Genomic DNA, 14,060 nt, shown 5'->3' on the forward strand with positions numbered 1-14,060 from the left:
AAAGTTGGAATGGTTGAGACTGGACAAATCCTTTTGAGCATTAGACTGTTTTCTATTTATAATTTATAAATTATAGTTTATGGTGTTACAAACCGAAAATTTTAAAAAATTATCACAGACCAATTACGGGCCATTTATATACAATTCTAACTGTAAAAATTGTTATCCATTTTAAAAATAAAGTGGACTAAAACGTGAATGGATTAGTTCCGAAGGACCCATTCAAAGCTTTAAATAATCAATATCAGTAACTAAAATACTATATGTGTTTAGTAGAATCAATTCACAATTTACAAGAAATAAATTATTCTTCCTCCTCAGTCCTCAACCGTCTATTTTTGGTGGGAAGATATCAGGGGTAATGCAGTCTTTTCCCCGAATCTCTCTCATAGTTTTTGTTTTTTTTTGGTTTTGTGTGGAGGAGAGAAGAAGACGCTTTACTTCCTCTGCCTATCTCTCTGCTTTCTCTCTCTAATGTCTTCCTCCATTGCTGCCATTTCCTCTCCACAATCGGAGGAGCAAGACGATTCGTGGGAAGAAGTGAAACCATGAGGTTTCCCGTCGGAAAGTCTCTAGAGTGACAGAGAATTATGGTGTTTTTGTGAATAATCACCGACGCAGCCATTGTTTGTTCTCCTTCTTTATCATCTCCATGGATTTTGATTCCAGAGTTCCCATTTCTCGGGAAAGCATTTCACTTTCCCCGTTGCTACACCAAAGTACCATCCTTTTTTTACCCAATAACTTTCATGTTTCTGATTCATCTTAAAAATCTGAGCTTTGGGGTTTGATTAGAGAGAATTGATTGGGTTTGTGAATTTAGATGCAATGTGGCAAACGAATTTGGGATCAGATGAAACAATGGGTGGTGATGGGCTTTATCCGGAGCGTCCGGGAGAGCCAGATTGTTCTTACTACATAAGGACTGGACTTTGTAGGTTTGGTTCAACTTGTCGATTCAATCATCCTTATGATCGGAAACTGGTACTGACTCTCTTTCTGTGTGTTTGTGCTCAGTTAGTGAATTTGGTGACACCTTTTTGTTGTCTTATCTAGCTTTTCCTCTGTTTCTTGTTCAAGTTGTGTTGTGTTGTGTATCAGTGTATGATTACTAGTTGATGATGGAAAAGTCTCATGTATGATCTTTAGGTTATAGCAACAGCAAGGACTAAAGGAGAATACCCTGAAAGAATCGGTCAGCCTGAATGCGAGGTAAAGTATGTTTTCACTTTTTATCAACACGACGAATGGTTTTAGATGAATGTTGAAAACTGAATTATGCTTCTTTATATCATTATAATGTCTCGTTGTTATCACATTGTCTCCAAACCAGCACAAACAAAAATAGAACTCAGCTTTAGCTTATTGAGTTTTTGACTACTTTTAACTCTTGTCTCAAAACTTTTTCTGGTGTGTGTCTGTGCAGTTTTATATTAAGACAGGAACCTGCAAATTTGGAGTGACTTGCAAGTTTCATCATCCTAGGAACAAAGCTGGGATTGATGAAAGAGTATCAGTTAATGTCTTAGGCTATCCTCTACGCCCTGTATGTACACCTTTTAACTTTCTAACTTCACCACAGCTTTTTAAAATTTTGCCTCTCTCATGAGTCTGTTTGCAGAACGAAGATGATTGCTCTTACTTTTTGAGAACTGGACACTGTAAATTTGGCGGAAGTTGTAAATTCAATCATCCTCAGACTCAATCAACCAAATTGATGGTTTCTCTTCGCTCTCCCGTTTACTCTGCTCTTCAATCTTTAACTGGTCAACAGTCTTATTCTTGGCCGCGGACATCTTATGTTGCAAACCCTCCTCGTTTTCAAGACCCTTCTTATGCCTCTTTAGGTGGCCTTGTATCAGTTCAAGGGTGGAACGCTTACGGTGTACGCCTTTTTTTCTTAATCATCCATCATATTATGAACTTTTAAAGGATGTTGATTTTGATATTGGTTGGGACCTTGTTTTCATCAGGGTCAGCTCGGTTCACTTTCTCCCTCGGGAAGTGACCAGGACTACAGAAACCAACAGCAGAATGATGCAGAAGAGTCTTCAGGATCTCAAGGAGGTGTCTTCTCATCTGGGTTTCATTCAGGAAATTCTGTTCCCCTCGGCCAGTATGCATTACCTAGCGAGAATGTATTCCCGGAAAGACCAGGCCAACTTGAATGCGAATTCTACATGAAGACAGGAGATTGCAAATTTGGAACAGTCTGCAAATTTCATCATCCTAGAAACAGACAAACCCCAGCTCCTGATTGTGTCTTAAGCACTGTTGGCCTCCCTTTACGCCCGGTAAGCTAAAAAGAAAGACTTAGAGATTTAACGTATCATCTAGAGTAGAGGTTGTATTCAGTTTTATCTGGTTTGGTAAAATCGTTGGTGTTTTGCCTTGTTGGTTTTGAACAGGGAGAACCACTGTGCGTGTTCTATTCACGGTATGGGATATGCAAGTTTGGTCCAAGCTGTAAATTTGATCACCCGATGAGAGTCTTCACTTACAACAGCAATGCTGCAGCTCCTTCTTCTTCATCATCTTTGCATCAAGAGACTGCCATCACCACACAGCTAAGGAATCTCCTAGTCTCTTCTTCTGTGGAAGCAACACCCCCGTCTTCTGTCTCTGAAACAACCTCTGCTAAAGACACCACTGTTGATGCACAACACTGAAACCTTTCGTTTTGACCTAAAGCATGTTTATGTACAGAGATGAGATATTTGATCTGATCTGATTTGCTTCGTGTTGTAATTTTCTATTTCCAAAATTAATGCCGAGAGAAAAGAAAAAAATAAAAAGGAAATGTATTTATTTACCCAACTGGTTAATATATATCCGAATTTATTTATTTTTATAAAAAGGAAAATATCCTTTTTTCCTATAGGGCTAGATTACTTTTTGTATAAGTAGGACTCTGTTATTTACTTCCCCGAGAAGACAAAGAATGTCGAAAAAACGACGTTGCTGCTGCTGCCACACGATGTAGTAGAGCTAATCTTGGAGAGACTTGCGGTGAAATCTCTGCATAGATTCAAGGCTGTATCGAAGCAATGAAAATCAACAATTAAATCCCAATACTTCCAAGGAAAACACTTGACGCATCATGAGCGTTCAGGAGATCCAGATGTTCTCATGGTGTCCGTAAATACCAATCCCGGCAAGGACACCCTAAGAACACTGGTGCTGGGTTCATCCTCATCGGTCAAGATCCCTACTCCTTGGGAGGAGGAGGACAACACAGTCTATTTGGTTTCCCATAATAGCTTTGACGGTCTCGGAGGACAACACAGTCTATTTGGTTTCCCATAATAGCTTTGACGGTCTCTACAATCTCTTCAACTCTTTTGTGGTCAACCCCGCCACTAGATGGTATCGGGGCTCTTCCTCCTATGTGAAGTAGCTTTGGAAACACGTAAAAATGAAATTAAGAGGCACAGAGTAGATGGGCCTTAAAAGCCCAAAAATGAAAAATGGGGAAAAGAAAAAACACACAGGGCCACACGCACGTGGAGCGCGTTGAGTCACGTACTTGATATACATCTCTATCTACTCCGGTTAAGAGGGCTTTAAAGCCACGTCGGTGCTACACATGTCCTAGAACACAAACTAAACACCTGTTTTTGTTTGTCCGCCATTATCTATTAAAATCCCAACTCCGGTTATCTCTATTCGTTCCTAAAATCCGATCTAAACAATTGGTGGGTAGTTTTTTTTTTTTTAATTTTTCAACAATGGCGCAAGATCACGACGAGACGGAAAACAAAACCTACGCCGGCGTTGTCGGTGGCGATGATGTCGGTGAAATCGTCAACGGAGGAACGAAGAATGGTCATCGTAAACCGGACTATGTGGAGAAGGAGCAAGACGATGAGGATTTGAAGAGTCTCTACTCATTGATTTGTCTCACGATCGGTTCGATTCTGTTTTCCGATTCGAAAACCGGCGATGTGTCGTCTTCCTTTCTAGAACGTGTAAAGAACTCCGTCGCCGAAAATGGTCCCAAGCTTCGTGAAGCTTCTGTAAGAACAGGACGCGAGATCCTTCTTTGGACTCGTAAAGGCAGCTCGCTTCGTGCTCTGCTTGTTATCACTGTAAGTTGGATTTTTTTTTAATTCCAATGATTGGTTTTTCATAAAATTGATTGGATTTTGAACCTAATTAGACCGATTCCTGAAGTAAAGTTTTAACATTTCGTGCCTTAAGTCGTCTTGATTCTGTAACCATTGTTGAAAAGTTTGGTACTTTAGTGAACCCATTTGAGTCAAAGTTTCAAGGGTGTGTCTCAGGCTGTACTTAGTACTGATTAGCTATTGTTTTGTTTCAGATGGGAACAATAGTTCTTCTTACAACAATGGCATTGGTTGTGTTCACGCTCTTCTTTGTAGCTGCAACAGCCAATGCTATCATCATTTCTCTTCTGATTTCACTTGCTGTTGCTGGTGGCTTCTTGGCACTCTTCTTTCTCTGCTTGACTGGTGTTTACATCGGAGCCTTATCCATTGCTGCATTCGTCATCTCTACCGCTACAGTTTCTGCTGTTTTTTCCGTCTTAATAGCTTCAGGTTGGTTATAGCTCTGCTCTTATTCTGTTTTTTGAATCTTGAAATGACATACCAAGTTGCTTCCTTTATGTACTGAAGACTGTGAAACGGATTTGGCATATTGGATCAGGTTGGATTGGGTTTTTCTATGCTGTGTGGTTGGGAACACGAGGAAGCCTGCGCTTGGCGAAGCAATCGGTTTCAGTGGTGGGATCAGCCATCTCCGGTAACAGTTTCACTCGTCATCAACACCAAAACCGGGAGGTAAACATCGAATAATCATCCAACTGAGAATCCGCCTCTACTGTGTTTGTAAATAAACCACGAGTTTTGGTCTGAGTTTGTTATAATGGAATCATATCTACTGAGTTTGTTGTGAAGAAGCAGAGAACCAGACGAATGTTTCAAAATTTGTGATCAATGTCTTCGGATTTTGGATTGTGTACGCATACATTTGTGTGTTTATGTACTTAAGAATGATCAGTATACATATGAAACCTCAACTCAGATCTCTTTACATTTTAGCTGCCAGAAACCCATAGACACTTGAAACCCTTTAACCCACCGAGAGGCTTGCAACAACAAAAAACCAAACTTTCACCAAATTTTGATGATCTTCCAATTATATAACTTATGATCAACCTGATCAACCTCAGAAAGCCAAAAACAAAAACTCATACATTGATCATCCACTTTATAATCAAATCATCAATAGAACTTGAGAAGAAGAACTCCAAATATCTTCCTTTTTGTAGTGATATATCCCCTCTCTGCAAAAATCAACACTCTTGAACAACTTGGTTCTCTACGTGTTCTTCTTCTTTTACGTTGAGAATCTCATCGTCACAATGATTTATATACTTCATACATGCTTCTGAGTGTATATATAGCGAGAGAGCGGGGGAAAAAAAACGATATATATTTAAAATCCAAATCGATCAAGAAAGTCATTTATCGTGCCAATCTGGTCTGCCTAATGTGAACTCCAAACTTGGATTGTTACAACTAAGATCGCCACACCTCTTTGATTGATCATTCAACCTTTGCTCCTGCCAAGCTAACTTAATTAGATTAAAGGAAACTAGGGAAAAAATCTAAGAAAACCAATAGCTATCCTATCTATAGACGAGAATGATTAGAACCTGATTTTGAAGGCCGGATCTTTGAAGATGGGAGATCATTGATGTTGATGAAGTTCTGATCATTGTATCCATGTCGCTTGAGCAGTTATTACTTAATGGCCATGTCTCTCTATTAGATAGTTCAAGAAAAGAAAAAGAAAAAGAAAACACAAATTAAGTTATAGTTTATTTATTCATAGATATACTTTATTTAGAAAAAAAAAAATAGTTTGCTAACCTATCATCAGTAAAAATTCATAATTGTATTATTCTTCAAATCCAAAAAACTAAAAGAAGAAAAAAAAGAGAGGAAAATCACTTGTGACTTGACTCAATTTTCTTTATAAAAAAAAACAGAAAAAAAGGCAAAACTACTTGAAAAAAATGTAGTCACAGATTGCCTTAGTGGGTGTTATTGGTTAGTGGATTTTATAAATAGAGTCTAACTCTAACCCAAATCTAGTGTTATTCCATCATATATTGATCCCACAATCTACATTAATACATATATAGGAACAAAATCCTTATATTCTAGATGAACCCTTCTAGAACCTGAACGAAATAATCACATCATCAGCCATAAACCCTAATTACTGTGAATCCTAAATAATCTCACTGTAATTAAAAAAAAAACGAAAAAAAAGTAGCACTTTAATTGGTTACCATTTCTATTTGAACGAAAAAGGGAAACTATAGTCCAACAAAACTATTTCTGCTAGATGAAGATCTAGCTAAATCTTGGGATAGGCCAAAGAATTGTTATACGAACTTGGTAGGAAGTAGGAGCCATTAGGTAAGAGAACCCTAAAACTTATATCAAATTGCATCAATCGTTCGTACCTAATGTTCATATACGTACTTATCGTGTGTGTAATAACTAATAATACATGTATATGTATACATTATTAATTGTAAGATTATAATACGTAAACGTACCGTGAAGAGTTACTCCAACGAGGTTGTGTGGAAGAAATGTCAATTTCTTGATGAAGAGAAGTATCATCAGATTGTGCCCTTTGATCCGTCGATGATTGATGATGAGCTTCGTTTCCATTTATGCCCATTTCTTCTTCTCCTGACCCATCTGAAATTTTATTTTAACTTTTTTATCAAGTCTCCTCTCAATTCTTTTTACCCTATATGGATTCTTATTTTAAAATGAACAATTATTGTAAGCTTTTGGTAAAAGACATTGCAGTGAAGAAATTGCTTTTCCATAAATGTTATTCAGCATTTTGCTGGACTACAATCTAACATATGTCCCCAAAAAAAAAAGCTCGGAAGTTGTGCCATATAATAATAATAATTTGAACAAATGAATGTTATGTTTGAGAAGATCATCCATATGAATATAAAGAATCTATATAGTATATTTCTTGTAGTTTTGATTCATTATCCTAGAATTGGATATGATTTGTTTTTGTTTTTATTAGAGAAATCAATATTATTGATGAGTGTTTGTTTGGTTTGCTTTGAACTTTGACCACTAAAAACTTTAGGGTTTCAATCAAAGGAAAGATAAAGCCTTGAGCTTGACCAATATCTTAGGGCTTGTTTTTTATTATTTTGGGAAAAAGGTAATAGTAGAAGATAGTGGAACTAAATAGTATAATCGAATAGTAAAAAAAAAATAGAAATAGTTTGACGTTAAAATATTACTATATATATACAAATATCGAATCACTGATTCAAATTCATATCATAAACACTATTAACCAACAAATGTACTATATATATAGAGTGATTATACTAGATATCGAGTTCTGATTAAATTGTGTTGGCGAATCCTATAAGCTTTATTGTGCATAGTTCTTATTATAAATCCAGTACCATCTCTTTAGCATATATAAACTGAAAAGAAGCTTTCCTAAAGAAATGTGAATACGCATAACATTATTATAGATCTATGCAAGTGTGTGTGTGTGTGTGTGTAAAGGAATAATACGTACCTGATGAAGCAGCAGGCTTGTTAGTGGTCTTAACAGTTCGATACATCTGCGAAGAAAAGGAAAAGAGATAAGGCATGACTCATGAGAGAGCTCAAAACTTAGGATAAAACCATATATAAATCTATAATTAAAAGGATACAAGAAAACTAAAATAAAACGGACAAAAGATGCTGATAAACTAATTAGACATGATACAGATGACAAGACTGGAGACATATATGCAGACACATATGAACTTTATAAATATAATTAAATAAATAATATATATCATGTACCAGTACACATATGTATGGTTTTCTGGGTTTGTCTTGGAACTGGTGTTGTGATAATTATTTAATTATTTTATTTTATGATTTTAAGACCACGAGGTTGATGTCTGAAAGAAGGTTGAGTAATAGAAAGATAGATTGTATTATTATCATTGAGTAATGATGACTACTTTTGTCCCCTCTTCCTAATTAAATATATTATATAAAAAAAAAGAATTTATAAAAATCCAGATAACTTCTATCAATCTCAATTCTCACAATTGTTTAATAATTCTCTCTGATAGGTTTCAGTCTCTTAAAGCTATAACTACTCTCTCTTTTTCTCTCTTTAAATTCATTCAACTGCTTCAATTTTTCTTGGCTATTGTGCCATCTCTTCCATAAAAATGACTAAACTTAAAAAGCAAAGACAAAAAAAGAAAATAAAACTAATAAGACATTAGAGTTGGAGCATTATTCTTCATTGCTAGCTCCGATGATATATATAAGTACAAAAAAATCAAAAAAAAATCTTGTTTCTTGAATTCAGATGTTTTTGTGCAACGCAAAGGAGAAGAGAGTGATGTATATATTATGATTGGTGATGAAAACTATGAAATATCCCTAAGCTAATTATAGAATCTTGATTGGTAAAGAACTAACTCGATGACTAGACTCGTAAGAGGGGAAATGTATTTGTTTAATTGAATATCAAGTAGAGTGTTAGTCGTACCTGCAAATGGCTCTTCACATGAGCTAAAGTTAAGTCCTTTACATCCATGAGCTCAAGAACCGACTTCGGAGTTGCTCCTAGCATCACGACAACAACAAACAAGAAGATAAAATCAAAACTTAGAGATAAAGTGAAGGATCTTTAAAAATGAGATTATGATAGGAATGTGTATAATGCGTATATATATAAATACGTACTTTCATGGCCGCCTAGGAGCTCAACAGCGTGAACAAACCGAGCGTGAAGGCTACTAGTCCAACGCATCCTCGGAGCTCTCATGCTCCTCTTTGTCGGCATCTTAGGCAAGAATCTTGATCTGATCATCCCATGGTGATGGTGATGGTTATGGAGATGAGGAGAAGAGGCATCTGAAGATCCAACGACTCCATAGTGATTATGATGATGGTGATGCAAAGGGACACCCTTAAGCCTCGGGGAAGATTGTAATGACCGGTAAGCGTTGTTATAGCCTGAAGAAGAGTTCAGGATTGAGATTTGATCCAAGTCTGCTCCTCCAAGCTGGGAAGGCAAAGAAGAAGAAGGAGAGGTTTGTTGGTGGAAAGGGAAAGAACGGTTGTGATAGACCGGGATGCCTCTAATCGGACGGTGGAGATTACTAATCTCGGATTCATCGACTCTTTGGTGACCATTGATGATAGGGTTGTGGTAATGCTGGTGATGAGGAAGATTTAGGTTTCTTCGATCAGGACAATGGAAGATTCTTGCGGGTGGATGAGACAAAGAAAGTTCAAAGTTGGATGATGATCGGTTGTGTTCCGGTAGGGAATTAGAAGATCTTCTACAAGGTTCTTTGGAAGATTCATTGTGATGATACTGATGAATATCTGGGAGACTGATGTGGAGAGATAGATCAGGGAGAGTCGTAGTAGCTGTTGTGTTTGATTTTGGTTTCTCTAGAAAAAGTCCTTCCATTGATATATATATATATAACTAGACAAACCTTAAAGAAACCTCTCTTGCTATTGCTGCTGCCACTGAAGTTGATGATGGTGATGACTTTTGTTTGTTTTGTTGTTTTTTTCTTCTTTCTATGGAAGATTTTGCTTTGGAATTTAAAAATGAATTTCTCTTAAGGAAAAAAGAAAGCAGAGATTGGATTCTTTGGGGGAAAGAAGTCAAAAGGGGTGTCTGAAAGATTTGATTTATATCTTCGTTCGCTCTCTCTCTCTCTCTTTATATATCTCAAAAAGTAGTGAGCTAGAGAGGGATGAAGTTATAAAGAGAAGGCTTTTGAAGAAGGAGCTAAGAAGAAGCTAGGGAGAAGAGAGAGAGAGAGAGAAGTTGAGGAGTAATAATATTGATCTTCTTTGAAGAAACAAACATGCTCAAAGTAAGACGCAGAGAGAGAGAGAAGAGAGAGAGAGAGAGGTATGTGTGTTGTGAAGCAAAGGAAGGAAAAGGCAGAAGAGAAAAAAGGAATAAAAACTAAATCCAGGAAAAATTAAAAACAGGTAAGTGAGAGAGAGAGAGAGAGATGCGTGCATATGTATGTGTACACATATGTACATGTATACAATATGTATGAGATGTTGTTCCTCGAGAGTATATCTTGGAAAACGATAGTTGAGAAAGGGCATTATTGTAATTCGCTATGTTCCAAATTTTAGAAGCTTTTTTTTTTTGTATGTTATTTACAGTATTTGGGCTGATAATTTTCTTAATTTGTCTTTTGCACCTAATATAAAAATGTTTTCATGTAAGCTTACTTGATTTCCTTTTTATTTCTTCACCGAATAAAATTTTTAGTAAGTCATAAATGAGCATTTTCCCTTTAGTTGAAAAAATAAAATAAAATGTTTATTAAATTAATAAAATGTTTATTAAATTAATAAAATGTTGAGTAATTTTATACATTTCCCTTTAGTTGAGTAATGTGTAAAATGTTTTTAATTACTTGATCACCTAACATAAAATTAGCATGTCATAAGTTACTTTATTCGTTTAATGATGTACTTGTATCTAATATTATCTTTCCTTTTTGGTAACATAATTGGAATATTATCTTATACTAGTATTAAAACCTAAACAAATTGATGATAAAAAAAGTCAGTTGATATTTAGAAAAGAAATGTTATAATGGTCACAGATTATGATGAAGAATAAAATTAAGTTTTTTTTAAAAAATGTGGAAGAAGAAGAAGAAGAAGAGTACAAAGAGAGAAGAGAGAGAATAAAGGGTCGCTCTCTTCTGTCGTATCTAATCTCTATAGTCTATAGTCAAAGCAAAAGCCAAAGTTGAAATAAAATAAATTAAATAGTAACAAGAGGAAAAACACAAAACACAACACATATTTTAGTTTTTAATATAAACTTCTTTAAAAAAAAAATAAAAAAAATGAGAGCTTTGATTTTGGTACCCCGGAGACGACGGGGATACATATGTTCGAGAGACTGTCTCATCTCATCTCTCTCTCTCTCTCTGACTCCTTTGTTTATTTCTTAAGTTTCTCCCCCACTCTCTTCGCTTCTCACTTCACTCTCTATTCACATATTTATCTTTTCTTTATTGATTTTAATAATTTTCTTTATACGATTTTGGAATCAAACAAATTCAAGTTTCTGACCGTAGATTGTTCAACTCTACCTAAAGAGATAACTAATTCATTTAATATCATCATCATCAAGTACCTTCTTTTAGTTTTATGAATAGCTCCTATAAGACATTTTTAGTTCGTACTTCGTTGAGATGTGACTGTATATCAAATATCCAATACTCGTTTACTTGGTTGACCAGTTTGTGTAGTCCATCATTAGTGAAGCCTAATCAAAAGTAATTTGTTGTCTTAATTAAACATGCTTTTTAAAATTAAGTTTTAAGGGATCGATATATAAATAATATTACTAATCGTTTAAGAGTTCTTTTAGTTCGTGTATGTCTTTTGTACACATTATTTCATATTCACATTTTTTACACTTTTATTGTTTATCATTTTACAAAATTTTGCCTAGCTAGTTGATTCTATCTACTATTTTTAGTCGATTTTAAAATATTTATACGTACACAGAAGAACACTAAAAAAAAATTCTGCATTTAAAAATTGTATACAGTTTATTTTTTATTTTAATTAAACATTTGATAATTTTATTGCTAAAGAAATTTTTATATATATATATAGTCCCACTCTGTGTTTTGCCTTCGAAAGGTATAAACCAAAAAAAAAAGTATTTGTCTTTGCAAAGTACCTTTCTCTACAAATGCTACACATATAATACGCATTCGTGTGTGCAATAATACTACAAAGGGCGCTCCTCCGTATGTGTGTAGTATAAACCAAGTAAGTGTCATATAAAATATTGCTCGATCAATTATTGTAACGTAACATGTTCGTTTTTTTAGAATATACATGTAATTTAAATATATCAGACCTAAGAAATATATTCAGCCATAAAGTATATTTTGTTTGTTTCCCTGAGTAAACAAAAACAAGTAAACCCTAAAGAACCTTAAGATTTGCTTCTAATTCCCTTTTCATTCTCCCAAATATTCCTTCTCAATTTAATAACTCTCTTTTTATATTTTATCCTTTGAATTGTCTTCTAAGAAAGAAAAAAAAAGTTTAAAGTATTCTTTCCTCACATGACCATCAATACATCACATCTCGACATATCATAAATGTTTTAATTAAAATCAATAATAAAATATCAACCAAAACAAAAATAAATGAGATTTCATGCGTTGATTAGACAGTAATATTATTCTTATAAGGTATAAATATAAATATTAAAAAGTAAAGCTTGTACAGTATGCTTGCAGTTTTTAGACGTTTTGCTTCATGTGAGTTCAATAAGATAATAAGAATATATATAAAATTTTACTTTTAAGCAAACACAATATTACTTGTTACAACCCTAGCTAAGCTAGAATACTCATAAGTATTCTTTTTGAAAGAGCTAGGTCCATTCTAATTTTGATTTGGGTTTCATTTTTTTTTTTTTTTGGGGTAAAAGCTTTGGGTTTCTTAAACCTAGCTATAGGCTACACTAAACTGCATCTTATCTTTAGCTAATAGTACTTATAAATTTAAGTTCATTAACTCGTACTAGTATATTCCAAACCTAACAATATTTAGTTTTCTGATGAACGATCTAGTTTTTTTTATTCTCCCTCATCGAGCTACATTTATACTTTTCTAAAAAGTAGTACTAGTATTTGTTTTAAAAACCTCTAGCTAGGTTCACCCAAAGGATTGTTATTCGTAATGAATAGTACAACTAGCTCTAGTATTATTAACTGATCCATGAATAACTTATATTGGGAACTAAACCTTTTTCCAGAGAGTATAGTTAATTAAAGGAACATTGAAACTAGAGAGCAACGAAGCTTGATTTTTGGCTTAGTTATTAACGTTTTGATCGGAGTCTGTGCCACCCCCATTAATTTCTCCAAGGACATAAGCTTTCCTTTTGCTCTTATGTTTTTATTCCCTTTCCGTTATCAAACCTCTCTGTGTCTTAGACATATTCAATTTATGCAGATGGATAGGTATATAAATAGAGTACTCATCGGATATTCAATTTATCTCTTAGCTTAGTTTCAAGTAAATAGAAAAGTAGAAAACAATACTAGTATATCATAATCTAGTATGATTTAAGAGTGTGAAGGAAAGATCTTGTTCAACTTCTTCTCTTTTTCACGTTGTTTCTTCTTTTTCATTATATAGATACTAGATTTTACTATGATCAATGATCAACATATACAAACAACATATAACCAATTAAAATTATGTCAAGATAAGAAAGGTTATAATTAGCAAAAATGTAAAGCATATACTCGTAGTCTCCTTATACGACTACGAGCAAGAAAACAAAAATAATACAGGAGTACTAGACCACTTGTCTAAGAAGAAGTTAAACTGAAATTCATTGTACAAGAAAAGGCAAATATTTGCCAAATATTTGTATTATATAGTGGAACTAGGCCACAATGAAATGGCATTATACCGAGAATTAAAAAAAAAAAAAAATTGAATTTGATGAAATGGCTTACTTTAAAGTTTCATTAGAAAAAACATATAATTGCAGGGTCTATTGTTTTTCCTACCAAATTAAAACCCACGTGTCTTCCATTGATTAGTTGCTAATTTCAGAGAGAAATAATTAATGTAGGTCCATCAAATTGCATGTATGTCTTAATATCTTTATTATCTGCTTTCCCTCCTATGCTTTTTGCTACGTGCATTTCGCATTTATTTATTGGTTTATTTGACTATTGTCAGTAGATTGGGATTTCAACAAAAAATAAAAGTTTTGTTATAAGTATTCAGCGTTATAAGTTATAACAAGAAAGAAAATATTATCTGACAGATTGTAAATCGTAAAGTATCCGAATAACTAATTTTCTTCTAATGGTCGCTTAAAACTTAAATTGCTTTTGTAGTAAATCATTGATAACATAGTAAACATTTTGGACTGGTAGCATTGCGTCAAGAACTTCATTTAATTAATTAGCT

The 14,060-nt window shown here is 34.3% G+C and overlaps 3 protein-coding genes across 4 annotated transcripts; 2 read left to right on the forward strand and 1 right to left on the reverse strand.

Annotated features, from left to right (window-relative positions):
- The first annotated feature begins 426 nt into the window (after nt 1-426).
- Nucleotides 427-2,863, forward strand: LOC17882863 (zinc finger CCCH domain-containing protein 57). 2 transcript variants are annotated; one of them, XM_023781732.1, is made up of 7 exons: nt 427-719; nt 824-984; nt 1,150-1,212; nt 1,427-1,516; nt 1,622-1,885; nt 1,974-2,294; nt 2,409-2,863. In XM_023781732.1, the coding sequence occupies exons 1-7, from the start codon at nt 653-655 to the stop codon at nt 2,667-2,669; spliced, it is 1,227 nt and encodes a 408-aa protein (XP_023637500.1). In that variant the 5' UTR covers nt 427-652; the 3' UTR covers nt 2,670-2,863. The 2 variants fall into 2 exon arrangements, with proteins under 2 accessions (XP_023637500.1, XP_006287837.1); XM_006287775.2 differs by having other exon boundaries at nt 428-719; nt 1,427-1,546; nt 2,409-2,857.
- Nucleotides 2,864-3,603: 740 nt separating this feature from the next.
- LOC17881730 lies at nt 3,604-5,055 on the forward strand. The gene is made up of 3 exons (XM_006288257.2): nt 3,604-4,088; nt 4,322-4,559; nt 4,669-5,055. Exons 1-3 carry the CDS (start codon nt 3,729-3,731, stop codon nt 4,815-4,817), a joined length of 747 nt encoding a protein of 248 aa, XP_006288319.2. The 5' UTR covers nt 3,604-3,728; the 3' UTR covers nt 4,818-5,055.
- Nucleotides 5,056-5,262: 207 nt separating this feature from the next.
- LOC17883359 (transcription repressor KAN1) lies at nt 5,263-10,008 on the reverse strand. Its single transcript, XM_006287815.2, has 6 exons — nt 8,787-10,008; nt 8,590-8,666; nt 7,609-7,654; nt 6,596-6,743; nt 5,681-5,789; nt 5,263-5,587 (listed from the first exon to the last, which is right to left on the reverse strand). Exons 1-6 carry the CDS (start codon nt 9,520-9,522, stop codon nt 5,486-5,488), a joined length of 1,218 nt encoding a protein of 405 aa, XP_006287877.1. The 5' UTR covers nt 9,523-10,008; the 3' UTR covers nt 5,263-5,485.
- Nucleotides 10,009-14,060: the final 4,052 nt, after the last annotated feature.

Source organism: Capsella rubella, unplaced genomic scaffold (genome assembly GCF_000375325.1).
Source record: "Capsella rubella cultivar Monte Gargano unplaced genomic scaffold, Caprub1_0 scaffold_6, whole genome shotgun sequence".
In the NCBI taxonomy this organism is placed as follows: Eukaryota; Viridiplantae; Streptophyta; class Magnoliopsida; order Brassicales; family Brassicaceae; genus Capsella; species Capsella rubella.